At 35.1% G+C, this 21,335-nt stretch overlaps 1 protein-coding gene across 16 annotated transcripts in view; it reads right to left on the bottom strand.

The window, feature by feature from the left end:
* CDIN1 (CDAN1 interacting nuclease 1) overlaps positions 1 to 21,335 on the bottom strand; it is a 232,727-nt gene that overhangs the window by 89,615 nt on the left and 121,777 nt on the right. The window contains exon 11 of one of the 16 annotated variants that reach the window (XM_072808856.1): positions 4,130 to 4,232. The exons of 13 other annotated variants lie outside the window; for them this stretch is intronic. In XM_072808856.1, coding sequence (XP_072664957.1) covers positions 4,196 to 4,232 — 37 coding nt within the window. In that variant the 3' untranslated portion in view covers positions 4,130 to 4,195. Of the gene's footprint in view, positions 1 to 4,129; positions 4,233 to 4,824; positions 5,764 to 6,991; positions 7,071 to 21,335 lie in introns of those variants that run through there. 2 more of the 16 variants (XM_072808857.1, XM_072808853.1) reach the window with 2 other exon arrangements.

Here is a 21,335-nt window from a genome sequence, read left to right as displayed (position 1 = left end):
TTGCAAAGGAATGACTTCTAAGGGTGGGAGAATATAGTACTTTGGAAATCAGGTAAGATAACGTTTCAAGGAGCCATCAATATGAGTCTTCCCATTTGGGTTAAGTGACCTTACATTTCTGGACACAATGCTCTGACTCGGCAATGGTCCCCTGACCTATAAGCAGGCTGGGGTTGCCTGAATGACTTATACAGTGGTCTGATCCCATAACTGCCCACTAGGGGTGGACAGTCATTAATTGGATGGTAACTAATTGGACTGTTACTAATCGACTCAGATAATGATGGTGCAGAACACAAGAAAACTGGAGAAAAGGGAGTTGGAGAAGATGTGTTCACAGGTGCCTCATAATTCTGGAGGTATCCAGGTATTCCCTGCCAGGGCAGTGGCACACAGAACGCAATCTTCTGGCCCAGCTCCTTGTCATTTTCATGTGTTGGTGGCACATTCTGGTAACACACAGTCTAGTGTAGTGTTTTCCAAATAAGTTTAACAGAACTTTAGCCTCAAATGGCAATAACTGTGGCTTCAGTCTACACTCCAGATAAATAATTTCATTTGAACAATTCAGAAGAAGGGTAGATCGGACATAATGGGCAGAAGTAGGGAGAAACCAGGCATTGTAAGAGGCAGAAGCAAAGGCTTGGGAAAAAGTATGTTTGTTTGGCTGGAATGGTGCATGGAGTAACATCTGCATAAGGCTGGAGAGGCAGACGTCAGATTGTAAAGGCCTGAAATACCTTTTGGACCAAGGAGCCTGACTTTTCCCTAGAGATAATGGACAGCCACTGAAGATTCTAAGGGGTTGGAGTGTGTAAAGCTTCTAGGCTATCAATAGCAGAAAGTCCTTACCACCCTGAGGCTTGAGTGGGAAACAGAAGAGGGGAGGTGCTCAAAGCAGAGACTGGCTGAATGGAGAGGTCCACTGACAGGGCTGACTTGGTAGTTGCATGCAGGGCAGTTGATCTGAGCAGATCCCAAAGGGAAGCAGCTGGGGAACAAATATTTTGTTGGCACTTTCTCTGCACCCTTAGATCTTCTGCTGGTACCTCCCACTGACTGAGCCCAACAGGAAGCCAGAGGGCAAAGAAGTATGCTAATGTGGTCCATATAGTTTCATGAGTAGAGCAGGATGGGGATAAGCAACACACTGAGGGAATGCACCACGTCAGAGCCAAGTTCTTGGAAGAGGAATCTACTGGCAATGTGCAGGAGGGAAAGAATAAACAAGGAGAGAATTAAGTATAGGAGACCACTGCTTTCCTGGTGTAAAACAGCTCTGTACCCCAAGCATGAGATCAGCGGCCGGTCCACGTGAGGAGGCTTAAGATTCCCTAGCCTTTCAATCAGGAAAGATAGAATGTTTAGGCTGGTGAGTAGGATGCAGGACCACGACCAACTGTGTATCAAAGCAGCACCTCCCAGGTACATGCCTAAGTGGCTTTGAAACAAAGGGAGACTGTCAAATTCCGTAGCATTACATGGGTGTGGAAATAGAGGCCACCAGTGTGAATAAATATCCAGATGCTGGGTGACAGAGTTAAGAAAGAAACAAGTTAGTGGCTCTAACTTGTATAAACCAAGGATGACTTTCAAAACATGGGCAAACCCTGCAATCCTGGGGAAGAGGTAAAACTAGGAAAGGAAGAAATAAGGAGTAAGAAATCCTCCTCATCGGATACAAGGGTAGAGAATTAGCAAAAACAGAGAAAAATGGGGTGGCTTCAAGAAGTCACATGGAGGCCTCTACCTTCTCAGCATGGAGCAAGGTCTTGGGCCGAGAAGAAAGAGGTGGTAAATGTTACAGAAGCAGTTGAGGGGTTAAGTGAATAAAATTTTACTCAACATTGAATGCATTCATGAGCAGGGATGCTGCAACATGTGCCTTGCCTCCCCCTTTTGTTAATGCCAAAGTCTTAAAAGCTTAATTCTGTGATTGGGTGGTATCTTTCTCTCCAAACACTTCCCTCGAAACCTCACAATTTTGTATTCTGTTCTGAAGGTATGGATTTCTAAAGAACTGAATCATGTAATTAGCAAGTGTTTATTACTTATAAATTAATAATATTAGGTGCTAGAAAAGTAACATCAAGTAGAACGAATCTTGAATGAAAGAAACAATTATTAAAACAATACGATTGTTAAAGGGTGTGGAAAATGTGAATTAAGATATCGAACACACACACACACACACACAAAAAGATATCGAACACTGATCTACTAGGCCCATAACATGGAATTTTCACTTAATATGTGTTATCACAGTCTTCCAATTAGATTAATGTATATGACTATGCAAAGATCAACTGTAAAATCTGGAAGTACAGAAAGACATATATATATGTGTATATATATATATATATATATAGTCTTTTAAGCTTTAAAGCTCATCATATAATATACATATATACATGCATATATGTATGTCTTTGTTAATTTTAGTGATTTAGGAAATTAATCTCAAATAAAAATGATTTAAAATGGTTAAAAAGTATGTTGTAAGTATATATTGAGACAAGCATATTTAAAATAATTGATATGATAGAATCATAACACAGATATCCTTACTTAAAATGTCTTAGTATAGTCTACCAATTAGAAATAATATGTGTATTACCATGCAAAGATCAACGTTAAATTTTAAAAGTACTGTAAAACTATGTATCTTTGGTAATTTTAGTGATTAATGCTTTAATTAAGAGATGAGGTACATGCAGACATATGCAATAAACTGACATAATTCATCATATTGCAAAGAATAACATGATGAATGCTTATGTATATTGTGAATTACACAACGCACATGCAAATCATATACTCATTATCACGCAGAGGCATTATTTTTCCGACATTCAAACTGCAACAAATCTTCAAGCACTACTCAATCTACTGTATGACTATTTAGGAACAAAGTAGTTCACGCTATCTTTTGTAGAATAATAATTTAAACTGAGAAACTCAAGTTAATGGAAACAGAGAGCAGACATTTTTAGTGACTACATCTTTGTGAGCTAAACTGGAAACCGGTCTCTGTACTATGCATCTGTTGTTCTACAATGTCATGTTAAATAGAGCCTAGGCCTTGGAGATTTTAATAAGGTCTTTAAATAATCTGCCGAATTAATCTTTTTTTTTTTCTTTTTTTTTAAGTGTTGAACAGTGAATACAATTGGTCAAAGACTAGTTGCAAAAACAACAATGCTGGTCCGGAAACAGTTTCTCAAAGAAAGAGTAATTACTTAAAAACACAACTCTTCTGAGATTGATTTGTCTCTGAATAAGGTGTCCTGAAACGAAGACAATTTCAACATGAATACATCTGGTGCTTGGCAGTAGCCAGAAAACAATGACGTGTGCAGGCTTGGTCAGAGCAGACAAGTTCCCAAAACCTTGACAGAGGCAGAACCAGCTGAAAGTTAGCTCTAAAAGGACAGGCTGGGGTTATTTATAGACAGCTTCTTATCACATAGTCAGGTTAACCTTCCCTAGTTTAATGTGACTTAAGACATACTGTTAATTAGGCTTTTTGACTAAACTCAATGGGAAATTTTTTTTTTTTTTTTTTTTTTGCTTTGTTTTGTCTTAATGTGCAAGTTAAAGGGAAGGAACAAAGTGTTTCTGAAATTCTTCTACTGACTACAGAGGATTGTTGTTGTACTAACAGGGAAAAATGCATATCTGAACATGTTAATAAAGATAAACGGGAAAAAAAACAATTTTTCTGATCATTTTGAACTTTAATGCGGGTAAAAGGACTTCTGTTAGTAGCAGAAAGACTCCTAGATGTTCCTAATTTACAGATGAGATTGAGTCCAGTGTATATGAATCAGACAGAGAAGGTCTTTTAAAATTATTATATCCTTTAAAAGGCATTGTAATTCTCACTCTTAAACCAAACCTAAAGAAAAATATTTATAGGATCCACCATTGTATGAATCAAATATAACAGCTTCATGAATGACTTTTTCTCATCTGGGATAAGAAGATAATATCCTTATTAATATATTAACATTATGAAATTTTATAGCATTTTAAAGATTTCTTTAAAATGAAAAGTCTATTTTACTTTTTAATTAAATCTATTTCCCAGAAAGGTCTTTAAGGCTCTACAAAGTACCTTGCATTTTCTTAATGCTGACAGTTCTTGAAACCACGCTTGAATGCTTTCTTTATCCTTTGGTGAACAATTGAAAGATCATATGCAAAAGACTGTGCTTTCTCTTTTTCTTGCCCTGTAATTAAGGCATTTTAATACATTTCCTCATAGTTGTTACGAGAGCAAACTATTAAGATTCATAGATGGAGACAATTTTGACTACTATGATTATATAAACACACACGATATGAATTTTTCCTAATCAGGGATCTGAAAAAATAACAACAAAACTCCTTCAAATAAAACAATCTCTGGAAGGTTCAACTAAAACGGGGCTTCCTGTGTTGCCTTAATAAATGTAAATGATCTATAAAAATAGAAAAATACATTTGATTAACTATCCCTTAATACAAATAGTGTAAATGATAAATTCAGATTAAGAACACATTTTCTTCAAATCAATGTATATTTCTGAGAGTTTGAGATCTTTGGGGTTTCTTTTGTTGTTGTTTAAAAATAAAAATACTGCCTACAAGTCTAAAGATAACCAAGTAAAAATAGACTTTTAAAATCATGGAAGAATTAAGATTTTAATTTCAACATACATAAATTTTTTTTTTCTGGACAAAGATCCATCTAGAAAGACATAGTTTGATATTCCTTAAGTTGGGAAATGATATTTGCAATTCAAGAAAAATGCTTTTGTAAATAATGATAAAAAACAAAGCTTAAAATATGAAACTGGATATGCTTTAATATTCGTTTGCTAAGAGGAATACAGATGGAAATTATTTATTACAACCTTTGTTAAACAAACAAAAGTGGTTCACAATGCCATTTAGGAGCTATACACTTTTCAGAGCACAAAGAAAGTACACTAATACTTCTGTCATATTTTGAATCAATGTGCTGAATTTCTTAGCCCTTTCCTCTATTAGAAGATACCAGGTTTGCTAATGGGTTAAAATATTGTAATTGGATTTGATCTTAGCCAATGAGATGAGGTTTGTTTTTTTTTAATAAACTTTGGAAATTGTTTTAAAAAAAATCTTTAGATCATACCATATGATTTTAAAAATTAAGAGTGGCAGCCAGAAAATATTAGAAAATGGAGGATATCATAATTTTATGATACTTTTGGGCAAGATTGATCTAAGAATCTCCCTGACTTTTTAGGTTTTTACTGTAAAAATTTTAAACTGCATAAAAAGAAGAGAACTCCCTCACTAAATATCCATCTTGCAGATTTTATTAATCCCTTTTTAAAGTTCTCTCAAGGTATGTATTTACTTTGCAGAAATTTAAAAGAAACCCCAGGCTCTTAAGTCACCCCACCCCTAGATGTTCTCATATGTATCTCTTTGGGAAAAAAAATGGACATTTTATTACATAACTACAGTGGCTCTGCCTGCCTTACAAAATTAACAGTCATTTCTTGGTGTTAAGAATTCACACCAATCCATATTCAACTTTCAATGTCTGTCTAAAAAATTTTTTTTTACAGTCCATTTGATGGAATCGAGGTACAGCGAGGTCAACTGCATCTGGCTATGATGTCTCAGGTTTCTCTTTCCTAGGGCAGTTTCTCCTTTTCCCATTTATTTTCATGACTTTGCCTTGCTGAAGAAACTGCTCTGACTTCTCTTTAAATGAAACCTGGGACATCCCTGTTGAAGAAAGTACAACGCATGGCTGAGAAAGTGAAACCTGTCAAAATTTTCGAATTAATTTTTGGCTATAGGGAGGCAAAGGGGAGGACCCCAAGACACTTAGGCCCTATTTAATGATCTGAATAATTTCAAAAAAAGCCATTAAACAATTCCACCCTTCATGTTAAAGAATCTGAAACAGTAATAATCCTGCATAAATAGGTGTTTTATAACATAACTTTGATATATTGGCAGTTTCTACAGTAGTTTTAATTTAATAGTGTTAACATATTTACGCATAAACTAAATGACATCAAATAAGCAAATAAATGTCTAGCAATTCCAACCTTATAAATACTTTCCTTAGAATGTATAAAGAAATAATTATTTTTAAGTCAATCTGAGAAAGAAATACAAGCTGGCATGTTTCTTAACTTTTGTTTTTAGCCAACCCTCCCCCCCCACCCCACACACACTCCTTTTTAAAGGATCATTTAACCCGACAGGCAGGTTCTCACTAAATTTAATTTGTGTGGAGCTTAAATATTACGTTGAGTTACTAGGACAGTAAACCAATGGATGGCTCTGTCTTTTAAAATCTAAGGTTGTACTTTTTAAGGAGAGATATATGGGAAATTTAGAGGATTATAAAATGCTAATAAAAATTACAAGTGTTAGAAAAGAGAAAATGAAACTTTCATATATCTCCATGGTATTTGTGCTAAACAAAAATGTAAATTAACATACATAAGATTTACTTAGTCTTTCCTTGCAACAGCTTAGCTAATAAAACTTCAAAAAGATCAGTGATGTACAGTTTTTGAAAATCCAAAATATGAATGACTTTAAATGGAACCATATGAAGTGAACGACAGTATAAAGTGATCGTAGATAAAATTACAAAACTGAAATGAAATAAATTCAAAAGGAAAAGGATGAAGGGCAATTAAGTACCTATTTTGACAATTCTTAGTGGTCAAGTTTTTAAAAGTATGACACAGGAACCCTAACCTATCTATATATGAGTGATAAATGAGGCATTTTGTGTCATTACATTCCCATAAATCACTTTCTTTAACTGCTGACGGCTTTTATCAGATCTAACCTTTTCAAGCTTCTATTAGAGTGCTAACATTTTCAACTTTGACACATGTGCAGTTTACAAATTCTGCAGCTGATTAACTCTGGACAGAAGCTCACTGGCATCATTGTCTTCAAGTTGGGTGAAAGCCTTAGGGTCTCAAAAACTCAGACACTTACATTACAGTACAAAAATCTCAATTAAGGTGAGGGGCTGGGCTTTAGAGTCAGGAAGCAATTGTTTTCTGTTGGGAAACAAACACCAATAAGACTTCATTTTCCACGAAATAGGTGACCTCAGAAATACTAATAATAATAAAAAAAAAACCCACAGAAAATCCCTGGATGATAAGAGTTAATTTCTAATCAAATACATTTTTTATCTTAAATTTTTTTTTGGCAATCAAAAGATATATATATATATATTTTCATGTTTTAAGTTTTTATTTAAATTCTAGTTAGTTAACATATGGTGTAATATTGGTTTCAGGAGTAGAATTTAGTGGTTCATCAGAAAAAATATTTTTCAAAAAATAATTGCTACACTTCAGTTCTGACTCAGTCAAAACAAAGAAAACCCAAGATTAATACATTCATGGGGTGAGGAATATGACTACAAACAAAACAATTTAAGTGGGGCTGCTATAATGATGGAGCCATTTTAAAGAGAATTTTGTGGAGAGATAATGAATCAAACTAAAAGATATAGTTTCACTCTCTTGCAAATGTCAACATTTAAGTTAAAGGTTGTTTTGGATAATTCAAGAGATCAGCTCATTTGGAAAAGAAAAAATGAAAACTTCTCTTACTTTTCCTACCTTTGAAACAATTGTGTTGCAGTTATAAAGACAAAGCATGCAAAAGGTAATGTGATTTCTGTTTAAGCTATTGTTAAAATACCAAATCTCCACAGGATGCCTTTTACACATAAGCTTTAATGAATGACTTATTACCAAAAAGAAACATTCTAAACATGTATCATAAGATGAACCTTTAAGATAATCAAAATATTTGCCTGTTAAGAATGGGGAAATCCGTAAGGCAAAAAATATGTAAGTTGAAATTTTCTTTCACATGCGGACAAGAGAAGATCAAGGCTTCACAGTATTTTTAATCTTATGGTCCTAATTTCTTAGGACAAGAGTGAAACACAATAGTTGAACCTGACTGTCTGAGGGTCTGGTGATTAACACAGAAGGTGCAGGTAGATATCATGTGTATGTCAATGTGCTTAGATAAACAGCACATACATAAATACATTTGAGCAAATGTGAGTCTGTTGAGACAAAGATATTAAAGAAACTTCTTTAGAACAATGTAACTGACACAGACTTTGAAATAAAGCTAAAGTTTAAAAAAATACTGTCTCCGGCAATAACAGCCAGACAGAAGGAATCCTGATACTGGTTGTTTGACCACCAGAAGCCAGCTACTTCAAATAGTATTAGTTTTGATACGAACTACCGGCCATCAAGCCTAAATAATAAAACCTACAGAGACACACTAATGGCACTAACGTTAAAAATGTTCACAGACAGCCTCCTGCGGCAGATTGCCTCTTGTTGATAAATGACAAATCTTAGAAAAATAGGGGGGGAAGGACAACTTTTCTAGCATCCAAACCCACATAGTCTCATAATGTCACCATCTAAGGCCTATCCATGACAAATTAAAAACTTCTTTATTTCACTAATAATGTCACTCATCACAGGAGCTGGGCAGTTACACTTTGACAATTCAGATGTAAATCCTGGGTTGCCTATGAGTATTCATGACAAAGGCATATTTATCATTTAAAACAAAAGGACATGACTTCTTGGTGTTCATATCAAAGACCAGTGATGGATGAGGCCATGCTAATCAAAAGACAGACTAGAAAAAACACAGATGTTTGCTACTTTGATTAAGAAAAGACTATTCCCTCCCCTAAAACTTCCCCAATTTGGCTAGTTCAAACAGTTTTAAATATACAATTTTATTTTATTTTATTTTATTTATTTATTCATGAGACACACAGAGAGAGAGAGAGAGAGAGAGAGAGAGAGAGAAAGGCAGAGACTCAGGCAAAGGGAGAAGCAGGCTCCATGTAGGGAGCCCGATCCCGGGTCTACAGGATCACGCCCTGGGCTGAAGGTGGCACTTAAAGCACTGAGCCATCCGGGTTGCCCTAAATATATAATTTTAAATAGATACTTAAGAGTCGCAAATTTCCAGCTGTAGCTTGTACAAAAAAAATGTTTTTTTTTCTCCCAACCTCAAATCACAGAAGCAAAATTCTTGAAGCAAAAAAAAAAAAAAAAAAAAATTCTAACTACCAGAGAAGAATAATTCCTCAGATGTAACCTGTAGAGGGATTTCCACAACTGGTTTTATCTTTCTCAATTATCCTCTTCAATCCAGGAATAGGTGAGAAAGAAAATCCATCATCCCAAACTTTTATAAATAGCACAAGTGTGAGCTGAAGTCACGTGAGGAACTTTAAGGAAAGCAAGTTTAAGACATTTTTCCCATATTTGTTTCTGACCATTATGCCTTTGTTGTTTCCAATGCTCTTCAAGTTGAAAAGCATGTAAAAATAGCTGATGTCCATTTTTTTAAGGCTTACTTAAAACCTTAAACACAACTGATTCCAGTGATTTTAGCAGGTATCACCGTTTTGGACGAGGCAGACCCAAAATAAGTGTATCATTAAAAAAAAAAAGATATTTAGAGCTGGAGCTATTGATAGCACTTCTTCTCCTTCCACTGATGAAGAGCTATCGTCAGGACTGGCTAATAGAAATCCAATTTACAAGGTCCTGCTCATTTGAGTGCCTTTCAAGATGCAGAGGATTGGTAACCTTTCAGACTTGCAAACAAATGTCTGCTCTTCCAGGGCAGAACTATTTTAATGTGGTTCCTGGGAAGTCATCATGGCTAGGTCACCTTGAAGATGTGGATGATAGGGGCAGGGGTGGGGAAAGCCTACTTGGTAAATGATCTGTTTCCTGCCAATTTTCCTTGCCTGATTTTTAATCCCAGTGAAGCACACTTGTTGTGGATAGGCTTTTAATAGAGTGGTATATGACAAAAAACACAACATAAAGCCATATTGGGGGAAGGAACTACTTATGTATTAAGAGGATGCTTGAGTAGTTTGGTGCCACCAGCTGAAATGCTAGGTAGGCAGAAGTCTCCCCTTCTGGTAGGATCATTTTCCTCTCGAATGATAGGCATACCAAAATCCATGGTCACTCTGTAAACCTACATTGCCTGTGCTTCTCGTCTGGCCATCGTGGGCCACATTAAGGGTGCCACTGGTGTTAGGCCAGCAAGGACATTCATTCCATTTTACACAACTGAGTTGCATCCATATGTTTACCATACTTGACTTTTCATTATTACTATTGTAGTAACTATTATATGGCCTACTTATATTGGGGACATTCACCTTTTTTAAGTATACACCTGCTTCTCACAGAGGGAATTAAGGGCTGACTATTCCAGAGAGCTTAACACTCAATATATTAAGAGGTATTTATAGAATAACAAAAATCTTTCACCTTTTGGCCCTTTTATGAAAAATTTACTGAATGCCTAATATATTTAATATTCAGTAGCATGTGAGAATAATTTTTATGCAACTCTGATAGTTAGAAAGATAGATAACTCAATTATTAGATCATCTATCAAAATATTCAGATGTATAAGAGGCTACTAAAAAGATTGATGACTGAGAAAGTCCACTGATTCTCTAGCCATCATATTCATGCATTTGGCCAGACAACATTTTTCGCTGCCTTCACAAGCAAGCTTCATTACCCATCACTCCACTGAAAAGAGTTTATTATGAGGCTGCCATCTTGGCAAGACTATTATTTAGATGATAAATGCTAAGGGGAAAAAAAAGTGTTTCTACTTTTTTTTTTTTAAAGTAAAAAGATGAGCTTTTCTGACAGATAAAACAAACAGCATCTACATTTCTAATTAACTTAAATTTGGCAGATACAAATATAGGTCAGTTAAAGCTATGATGTTATCTTCTGTCTGAATTTTACCCTTAATTTGTAAAATGTAAATTAACTAATTAGAAGAAAAACAGCATGATTAGTGACAAAATGCTTCAGCTGGGTCTTTGCTTCCTGACATTTATGATCAACTATAATGAATTATTGCTTTTTAAAATAATTGATAGAATATATTTTTTTCTTACCGCAATGAAAGAAATTTTACCAAGAATTTATAAAAGAAGGCCCAGGATTCTGGCAAAACAACAGAACTTTGTGGTGTGCTTTCTGAGGAAAAGACACATATAGAATGCCATAATATTAGAAACAACTGGGTTAATTTATGGCTGTGTATATACCTAAGGGTGAATTTGGAGGAAAGAAGTGTGTAGAGATTAAGTCACTAATAAACCAGTAAAAAGATTGTCAAAATTTAACCCTTTCCCTGTCACTTCAAATGGGTTTGCTGTGTACTCAAGCAATTGGGGAGTGGTGTGTGTGTGTGCGCATGCGTGCATATGTGTGTACTTGCATGCTGGATTGGGGGTTAAAATGTTACTTGGAGGATGGTTAGAAAAGAGTAGAGGATTTGGCTACTTGAGTCTCAGCAGGAAAGCCTGTCATTGTTAAGTAGAATTAACCTATGTAATAGTTAAGGAAAAAAAGGGTTTCCCACTATTCCTATGTAGATAAAGATTCCATAATGAGAAGTACATCTAAATTGTCAGATATAGGTGTCAATGAAAAATTACGCAAAATCCTGAAAGGTAGGGTCTGTGGAAGTGGCCATGCTTTGGAGTATGGAGTGTGTGTGACCAGGCCCTGGGCAGGCAGAGCAGGATCAGGGCTGTCAGTTCTCACAGCACACAAACTTAGAAATCTAATCTGAATCAGAAATACCAGGAAATTGGAGCTGAAGCCTGTGGAATCCTAGAAAGGAGCTGAAAGTGCTTTGTCAGTACTGGGTATTGGTTTCCAGTGAAGTGACAACATTTGAAAGGACACAGAGAAAACAGAGAAACCATTCAAACAAAAATGTATGGTGATGTTCATGGTGCTAATGGAGAGTTCAGGTACAATGCAAAATAGGTGAATAGTTAAACAACTAAATACTGTAAAAATTCAGTCCTAATTTTAGGTTATGTCACTAAAATATTAACCTGGGACAAACACACCTTAATTTTGTTTAGCAAACAGTTATCATATTTGGAAACAATTTGACTAATATACTGAAATACTCCTTTTTCTCTAATATTATGACAAATCCACAAAACCTTCCACAATTTGCAGAGTGCAGTTTAAATGCTAGGAGAATATTGTCACGCTCATTTTATACTCACTAGCTATGGAGAGAGCAGGAAAACCTTTCTGATAGCTACTTATATTAAAAGTAGCTTATTACTTTTCTATTTCAGAAATTTATTAACAGTAAACATTTTTTCTTTCCATTCTCATCCCCACACCACTGTAATACTGCATTAAGAAATAATATCGGTAGCTAGTCAAAGCTCCAGTCCACAGCATATAAATCTAACATAGAACCCATTTATACATGACAGAAAATTCTCTTGACAGCTTTCTGGCCTCCACCTAACTCTTCAACCTCTTAACACATGATATTACCTATGAGGGGACTACTTCAAAAGCTATCTAAGATTTACTTTCGTGTACATTAATTTTGCACTTCGGAAGTAATCCTCAAACATTCGAACTCCAATAAATTGTTTCTATCATAAAGATAAAGAAAGACTGTAAAACATATTATAGTATAGAGACCTCCTCATTTGTTTCGTTTTTCTATTTCAAATTTAACAATCTCCACTCACATGTATCATTCTGAGAAAGGAATTTAATTTCTTTTAATTAAAAGCATTAATAGCTCCAACTAAGATTTTTGGCTTGATGATCCCTGGAGAAAAAGGACTACAGAAACTTAAAAAGCAGTAATTTATGTTCACTTAAATTTTTAAATATTTCTGTGTTTAAAAGGCAGCATTTGGTTTTCATCTGTGAAGGAAGAGAAAGGCAGAGGGAGCAATGCAGTGAGTGTCAGGTATCCTGACCAAATCTGGGTCTCTCAGTACTGCAGGAAGGTCATATCCTTTTAGCGTTGTACTGGTGTGTCAAAATACGTCAACAAACATCACACCACAGGAAGAAGAATGACCTTTCAGTTCTTTACATTTGGGCTGCCGATGGAGCTTTGGACATGGGGTATGCATGAATGGTTTTCCTAGCTAGCTTGACAAATGCAACTCCCAAGATTTCCTTCAAGTATGATTGCTAAAAAGCCCTAGGTTTTTACATTTTGGTACAGCTTTGTAAAGCCATATAACTCATGATGGAAACTGCTGTTAGGTTAACCATCTATACTCCAAATAACCAGATTCAATGCAACTGGACTAAAATTACTGTGTAAATGGTTAAATGCAAGACATTAAGGTTGGGAGTCAATAAGTTTAGAAACAACTTTATTCATTCTAACAGTAACACTTATTGTTCATCAGTTCTCTAAACTTCATTATGGAGGTCATTATATCACAGTTGTCTATCTTTCCCCATCCATAAAAATGGACATTTCTCTATATTCCTCTGTGAAAACCCACTTTGCCTATTTACTATGGATGATTCCTAAATCCTATCTCTGATCCATCACTTGAACTCCTGTTCTACAACCCAGTTGCCTTTCAACAACTCTAACATCACAACTGAAGTTATTGCTAACCTGGATTATTTTCCACTCTTCAATTGTTTATTATTCTCTCAACACCACCAATATGAATACCTCAAGGTTATCGTTGTACCATACCTCCCAATACAACAATACTTAGTTAATTGCCAAATTCTGTAAATGCTGTCTTTATCATCTCTGTAAGTCTGCACAGTCTCATTCTATTCCCACCCACCATCATAATTTGGGAATTAATGGATTATTTCAATATGGATAACTGTTGTAACAATTGTGTGTCTATCCCAACTTCTTGTTTCTGTCTACACTAAGCAATGCTCCCAGAGCATCTATCCTAGAGTTAGGTCCTAATCATGCTACTCTTTTATCAAAAAATCTCTCCTGGCTTTGCAGCTCTATGACCTTGAGCTGGGTACTTAAACTCTCTCTGATTCACCTTTCTCATATGAAATGGGGATAAAATAGTAGTATCTACCTGACTGGATTCTTATGTGGGTCAAAGAGAATAATACATGAAAGTACTTAAGCCAGTGCTGGTGCTCAGTGTTAGTTATTTTTGTGATCCATGTACATGTTTTGTTTCCCTCTTAAATTGAATTAAACTCCTTGAAGGCAAGGTTAAGCTTGCTTATCTTTGTATACTCTGAATGCATAGTATGATATCTCTACATAAAGGAACTCAATACATATCTATGAGCTTAGTCATTTACGCTACTACTGATGGACCATTTTGCTAGAATATGTTGCATTAGGAATATGTAGTGGTAAAATATTCATTTTACATTAAAATAATGAAAGGCAGCTGAAGCTGATCAGAATTTTTGGTCTAATGCTGAGTCAATATGGTTTTATACGCCTGACCTATGCACACAACCAGTGATCTCATTTTTACCACCTTCATAAACAATATAGAGCACTCTGAAAGGATTATAGCTGGAGCTATCTGGGATGACTATGGTAGACTCACATCTACATAAATTGATGAGCTTTATGAATTAAAAAAATCTTTTTGCTAAATAAAGGAATTTTGCATTAATTTTGAATTTATGATCACTTGGAATGAGTTATCAGGGATGCTACAGGACTAAATTTAAAATGTTTAAGTGGTGGTGGTTGGCAAAGCTGCCAGTGATAAAAGGGATGACAATGGCAAAGAGGAATATATAAGGAGAAGTAGGAAGGGGTTAACAAGATTGTTAACCTTACTGGCTGAATCCCTCTAAGAAAATGAGGATGAACAAAATGGTAAACATCTTGATGTTAGTGATTCAGGTAGGAAAGGGAATAAAACAAGAGAATGGAATTCATAAATCATAAGTAGGCTAAGAATATAAAAGAGCAAAAAAACCACAAGAGAATCTAATTTGCTTGTGTTAAATGGAATAAATGGATAAATGGAATTCATAGTAGGAGTTTAGTTTTTATAGGAATATGACTTCCAGGGTCAATGAGAAATGAGAAGGAAAGGATGTTTACTATTGCTATTATGTATCCAACACAGGTTTATGTTTTATGAGAAGAAGAGTATGAGACATGCAAATTTTATTCATGGCTCATTTTCCATACTCTACATGTGTGAGAGGAGAGTGAGCAAGGGCAAACTAGGGCAAAACAGCCTCATCATATGTAACTCACCCATCCCGGAGATTCTTGAATGATACTAAACACATGGGAAAATGTGTCTCTTAAAAGTAGAGGCAGAAAAAAGGCATAATTTCTGTGAATAGGGCTCCATTTCACCAAAAGACAGTCTGCTTTATGTTGGTCCTAGTGGAGGTAGAAGCCCTTGGTAAGTGCTAATGAAAGATGATTGAAGAAAGCTGCCTTCTAATGACAATACACTTATTATCCAATCTTTGACCTTGACCACACCAAAGTCTTTCCCTTTGCTGGGCAAAAAGTAGTGAGTGAGAAATCCCATTTCATCTCTAAGAATCCTGGGAGAAAGAGACCCAGAGGTCTGTTTGAGAGAGAGAGAGATCAAAAGAAAGAAACCTAGAGGTTTGCATAATTCTCACCCATAAATTATGCTATTCATGGTTGATGCTTAAGAAAATTTGTGTATAATAACAATGGAATCTAGAAGTTAAGCAGCAAATAAGTTTACAAGGCTAACGTTGAATAAGACAGACTTTTTATAATGTGTTAAACTATGTGTCTAAAACCATAACTGAGAGATATCTACTTGGAGCCAAGATGTGGTAACAGGGAATAGATTTATACTCCTGCCGGACATAAATAAACAAACGGAATAGATGACAACAGTGACAAATGAGGAACAATGATCCTGAGTGATGAGAAACAAAAAGATAAGCCCTTTGTCCCGGGCCACTTGCTGGAGAGAGTTTTCAGGCTGTATAGTGAAGGTGAAGAACCTAGGTGAAGCTCAATGGGTCTCTCTGAGTTGAGAAGATAGAGTCGGAAGGATGGGAAGACCAGCAGCTAGAGTCTGCAGAACAGAATGCTAGCAGAATAGAGAGAAGGCATAGAGAGAGAGAGTTCCAGAGACTATCTGTAGGTCTCCCTTGAGTATACAGTAGAATACTGATTAGTGAATGTAGGACTTGAATAATGCAATGATCAATTTGACCTAATTGCCATTTCTAGAACAGTCCACTTACAAAAGTAGAACAAACTTTCTTTTCAAGTGTACGTGGAACACTTACCAAGATAGCCATAGTCTAGGCCATAAAACAAATCTCAATAAGTTTAAAAGGATGCAAGTTTGTTTCTGACCTCAATGGAATTAAAAAGGAAACTAGTAACAGGAAGATATATAAAAAATTATCAAATATTTGGGACCAAAACAGCATACATAGCCTGTGAATTAAAGAAGAAATAAAAAGAAAAGTTAGAAAGCATTTGTGACAAAATAAGTATGAAAACCCAACACATAAAATTTTGTGGAATACAGCTACAGCAATTGAGGTAAATTTCCAGCACTAAATTGTCTATCTTGGAAAAAAAGGAATGGTTTGAATTTTTGAATCAATAACCCCAGCCTTCTACCTTGGGAAACTAGAAAAAGAAGAGTAAATCAAAGTAAAACTAAAGAAAAGAAAAATATGTATATACAGATTAAATTAGAAATCAATGAAAGAGAGAAAGGGAAATAGAAACAATTAAAACTAAAAATTGGTTCTTTCAGAAGACCATAATATTGATAAACCTCCAGGCAGACTGATCTGGAAAGAAGCTATAGTTATCAATATCAGGAATGAACAACACTAACAGATTCTACTGCTATTAAAAGAAAAAAGGAATATTCTGAATACTTATCCTAATATATTCCACAACTTAGATAAAATGAATTTTTGAAAGACACAAAGTACCAAAGTTCACTCATAAAAAAACAAAAACAAAACCAACAACCTGAATCATTTTTATCTCTAAATGACTACAAGTGACTACAAGTCAATTTTGTAGTTAAAAAACTTCTTATGACAACAACAAAAATAGTCACAGATGTTTGACTAGGAAGTTCTACCTAACAGTTGAGAAAGAAATAATAACAAATCTGCACAAACTTTTCCAGAAGATTGAAGAGGAGGGAAAACCTCCTACCTCATACTATGAGCCAGCATTACCCAATACCAGATAAAGACTTAGCAGGAAAAATAAACTATAGACCAATATCACTCATAAATATAAATGAAAAAATTCTTAATACATCTTCAACAAATCAAATCCAACAAAATATAAAAAGGATAGTTTCATGACCAAGTAGATTTTATTCCAAGAATGCAAGTTTAGTGTAACATTCAGGAATCAATCGCTGTAATTCACTATTTTAACATATTAATAAAAAAAAACCCATATGACCATTTAACTGATGCAGAAAAGCATTTGACAAAATCCAACATCCATTTTTGATAAAATCTTTCAGCAAGCTAGGGATAGTAAAGGGTTTCTTTGAGCTGATACAGAACATATACAAAAACTGATAGCTAACATTCTTAATGTGAAAGATTGAATGCCTTTTTCCCAAGAAAGGAGATGTATATCACTATTTACCTTTGTATAGGTGATTCTAGCCAGTGCTGTTAGGAAAAAAAAAAGCATCCTAATAGAAAAAAGCAGTGAAACTCTTTATTTACAAATGACATGGATGAATATGTAAAAAATACCAAAAGAGTAAAGTATTAAAATGAATTTTACAAAGTTGTAAAGATCAAAATTTTGAAATTCTGTAAAAAAATTTTTTTTTACAAAGATGTAAGATCAACATTGAAAGTCAACTGTATTCTTCTATAGTAACAATGAACAATTAGAGATTGAAATGAAACCTATCTCTTTCCTTTCTTCTTTCTTTTCTTTCCTTTCCTTTCCTTTTCTTTTTTTCTTTTTCTTTTTCTTTTTCTTTTTCTTTTCTTTTTCTTTTTCTTTTTGAGAGACAGCACACACACGTGTGTGCATGAACAGGGGCGAGAAGCAGAGGGAGGAGAGAATCTTGAGCAGGCTCCATGTCCAGCATAGAGCCAGATACAGGGCTTGATCTCACAACCCTGAGATCATGACCTGAGCCAAAACCAAGAGTCATACACTTAACTGACTGAGCCACTCAAGCACTCCAAAAACTATCGCTTCTAAAAGAATCAAGCAATATAAAACACATAGGGGTCAATCTAATAAAAATATGCAAGATTTGTACACCTAAAACTACAGGGCATTTTTAAGAAAAATAATAAAAGACCTAAATAGATGGAGAGATACTGTGATTATGAAAACTCAATATTGTTAAGAATTCTATATATTCAATGTAATCCCAATCAGAATCCCAATAGACTTTTTTGGGGTGAATTTACAAGATGATTATAAAATTCATATGGTAATGCAAAGGACCTAGAATAGACAAAAATAAATTTGAAAAAAGGAAAATAAAGTTCAAAGACTTATACAGTTTCCAAAATATAATGCTATGGTGATCAAGATAGTAGAGAATTGGTAGATAAATGGATCAATGGAACAAAATAGAAAATTCAGAAAAAGGCCTACACATATGTGATTGATTTTTGACAAATGTGCAAAGGCTATTTAGTTGAGAAAGTATAGTCTTTTTTTTGAATATTTCATTCATTCATTCATTCATTCATTCATTCATCAGAGACACACAAAGAGAGGCAGAGACATAGACAGAGGAAGAAGCAGGTTTCTCGCAGGGAGCCTGATGTGGGACTAAATCCCTGGACCCCAGGATCATGTCCTGAGCTGAAGGCAGACGCTCAACTGCTGAGCCACCTGGGGTCCCAAGAAAAGTATAGTCTTTACGACAAATGGTTCTGAAATAACTGCATATCCATATGCAAGAAAATGAACTTTGATCCACATATAACACCACATATAAAAATTAGCTGAAAATGGATACTAGACCTAAATGTAAATCTTAAATAAACCTTTTAGAAAAAAACAGGAGGAGAATCTTTGTGATTTCCTTTATTCTTTATTTTTCATTTTGAGGACTTTTTAAGAAACTTTAAGTAATCTCTATACCCAACCTGGAGCTTGTACTCACGATCCCAAGATCAAGAGTCGCAGGCTCCATGGGCTAAGCCAACCAGGTGCCCCTATGATTTCTCTAGATCTTTGAATGTTTAAGATTTCCTAGACATGACAGCAAAGGTATAGTCCATAAAAGAAAAATTAGTAAATTGAACTTTATTAAAATTAAATTGAAAGTCACTGTTAAGAGAATGAAAAGGTAAGCTATAGACTGGGAGACAATATTTCATATCTGATCACTTGTCTAATAAAAGACTTAAATCCAGAATTTTTTTAAACTACCAAAACACAATAAGAAAACAACTCGAGAAATGGGCTAGACTTGAAAGACACTTATCCAAATAAGACAGATAGCAAATAAGCATGTAAAAAGATTCTCAATATCACTTGTCATTATAGAAATGCAAATTAAGAGAACAATGAGCCACTACTACACAACTCTTAGAGAGCCTAATGTTAAAAAGATTGAACATACCAAGGGACAGGGAAACCACGGAATACCTGAAAGTATCATAAACCACTGGTGGGAATGTAAAATGGTACAATCATTGTGGAAAATAGTTTAATCGTTTGGCAGAAAAGGTAAACATACACCTACTGTTATGTCCCAACCATTTCATTCAGAGGTATTTGGCTAAGAGAAATGAAACCATACATATATCTTTACATAACTATTCAAAGAAACTTTATTACTAACAGCAAGAACTAGACACAACCTAAAGGTCAATTACTAGGTGAACAGATAAACAAGTAATGGTATAGCTATGCAAGTGAATACTTCTCAGTTTAAAAAAAAAAGAAAAGAAAAAAGAAAAAGAAAAAAAAAAAAAAGCCAGAGTACAGTACATGTTGTATGATTCTATCTAGAGAAAATACTAGAAAATGCAAACTAAGTCTATAGTGAAGAAAGCAGATGCGTGGTTGCCTGTGTGCAGAGAAGTGAAGGGGTTGAGAGGAAGGATTCTAAGGAGGCACAAGAATTTCTGGGGTGGTAAATATGTTCAGTATCTCTACCATGGTGAAAATTTTATGAGTTTATATATACATATGTCAAAACTTGTCAAATTGTATACTTTAAATATATGTGGCTTATAATGTCAATTATACCTCAATAAAGCTATTTTTAAAAATATTATTAAAATAGACTTTTTATGTGTAACCAACAGCAATTCAGAAAAAAAAAACTCCATTCAAAATAAAAACATATATTTCTTAACAAATGTCCCATAGTCCACCTCTCTTCTGAATTCAGACTAATCTTCAGACAGTTCAGTCAGAATTTGTGAATGTGAACCAGATTCAAGACTTCTCTGATTCTATGGATTTCAAATCCAACAATTCAGGAATTATTATGCTCTGGGTGTACTGGTGTATATGACAGGCTTTTATACTGATCCTATAGATACATATTTAGAATATAAAATAAGGGATCTTGAGAAAGCAACAGAGAACACCTGGCCCAGTTTTCGCTACCATTATGAAGGTAAATATATAAACCACATATGCTGGAGAACTTTTTATTTAGATCAGCTCAGCAAACCCACTAGCTGAGTAAAGTAGCCTCTTAAAATGGATTTACCACCGTGGCTGACATGAAACTGCCTGGTGGGGCAGAAAGCGCACAGATGTGAATTCAGAGGCTGATCTGGGTTCGGGTCCCATCCCTGCAATTTACTGTCTCAGGCCTTACTAGAAGCCCCACAGATGCAGAGCCTGGGTCCCTGCTGACTGACCACTGTGAAGTGTCTGCTGACCTGAACCTTTATTCCTTAATAAAGTTTTATTTTTCTCATCAATACTCTGTTTGAAAGCAGACAGGCTACAAATGCAAGGGTTGTTCGGCAAATTCCTAGCCAAGGGGAGGTAAAGAAGAAGTTGGCATCAGTGCTGCGTGTAGACTGGCAAAAGAAAACAAGAACTCCCAAGGTCCGGGCTCTACCCGACATCAATTACAACAGTTCTCCGGGAATGAGACCCACATCAGTATTTTTTAAATGCCCCTCATGTGATTGCAATACGTGGTAAGGCTTGAGAATCACTGACCTACATCCCTGACCCATTTTAGCATCAGTTTCAACTTGATCTCCAATATTCCAGAATGAATCTCAGAAGTGGATACTGTATTCTTGGGCTTCTGATTCTATCCACTCTACTGAGTCACTTTCCATTGGCACAATTTCTATTACTCTTCCCTCACTGTCTCTGGATGATCATAACCGTTATGTTTCCATCCTCAGAATGACCATCAAACCACTTGCTCGTTAGTTTGATGTGGGGTAACTTCTCCGAAGCATATGTTATTCATATTAATGCTATCACAGTGGGCCAGCAGAAGA

This window comes from Canis lupus, chromosome 32 (assembly GCF_048164855.1).
Source record: "Canis lupus baileyi chromosome 32, mCanLup2.hap1, whole genome shotgun sequence".
In the NCBI taxonomy this organism is placed as follows: domain Eukaryota; kingdom Metazoa; phylum Chordata; class Mammalia; order Carnivora; family Canidae; genus Canis; species Canis lupus.
This window is presented reverse-complemented; position numbering and strand designations above follow the sequence as displayed.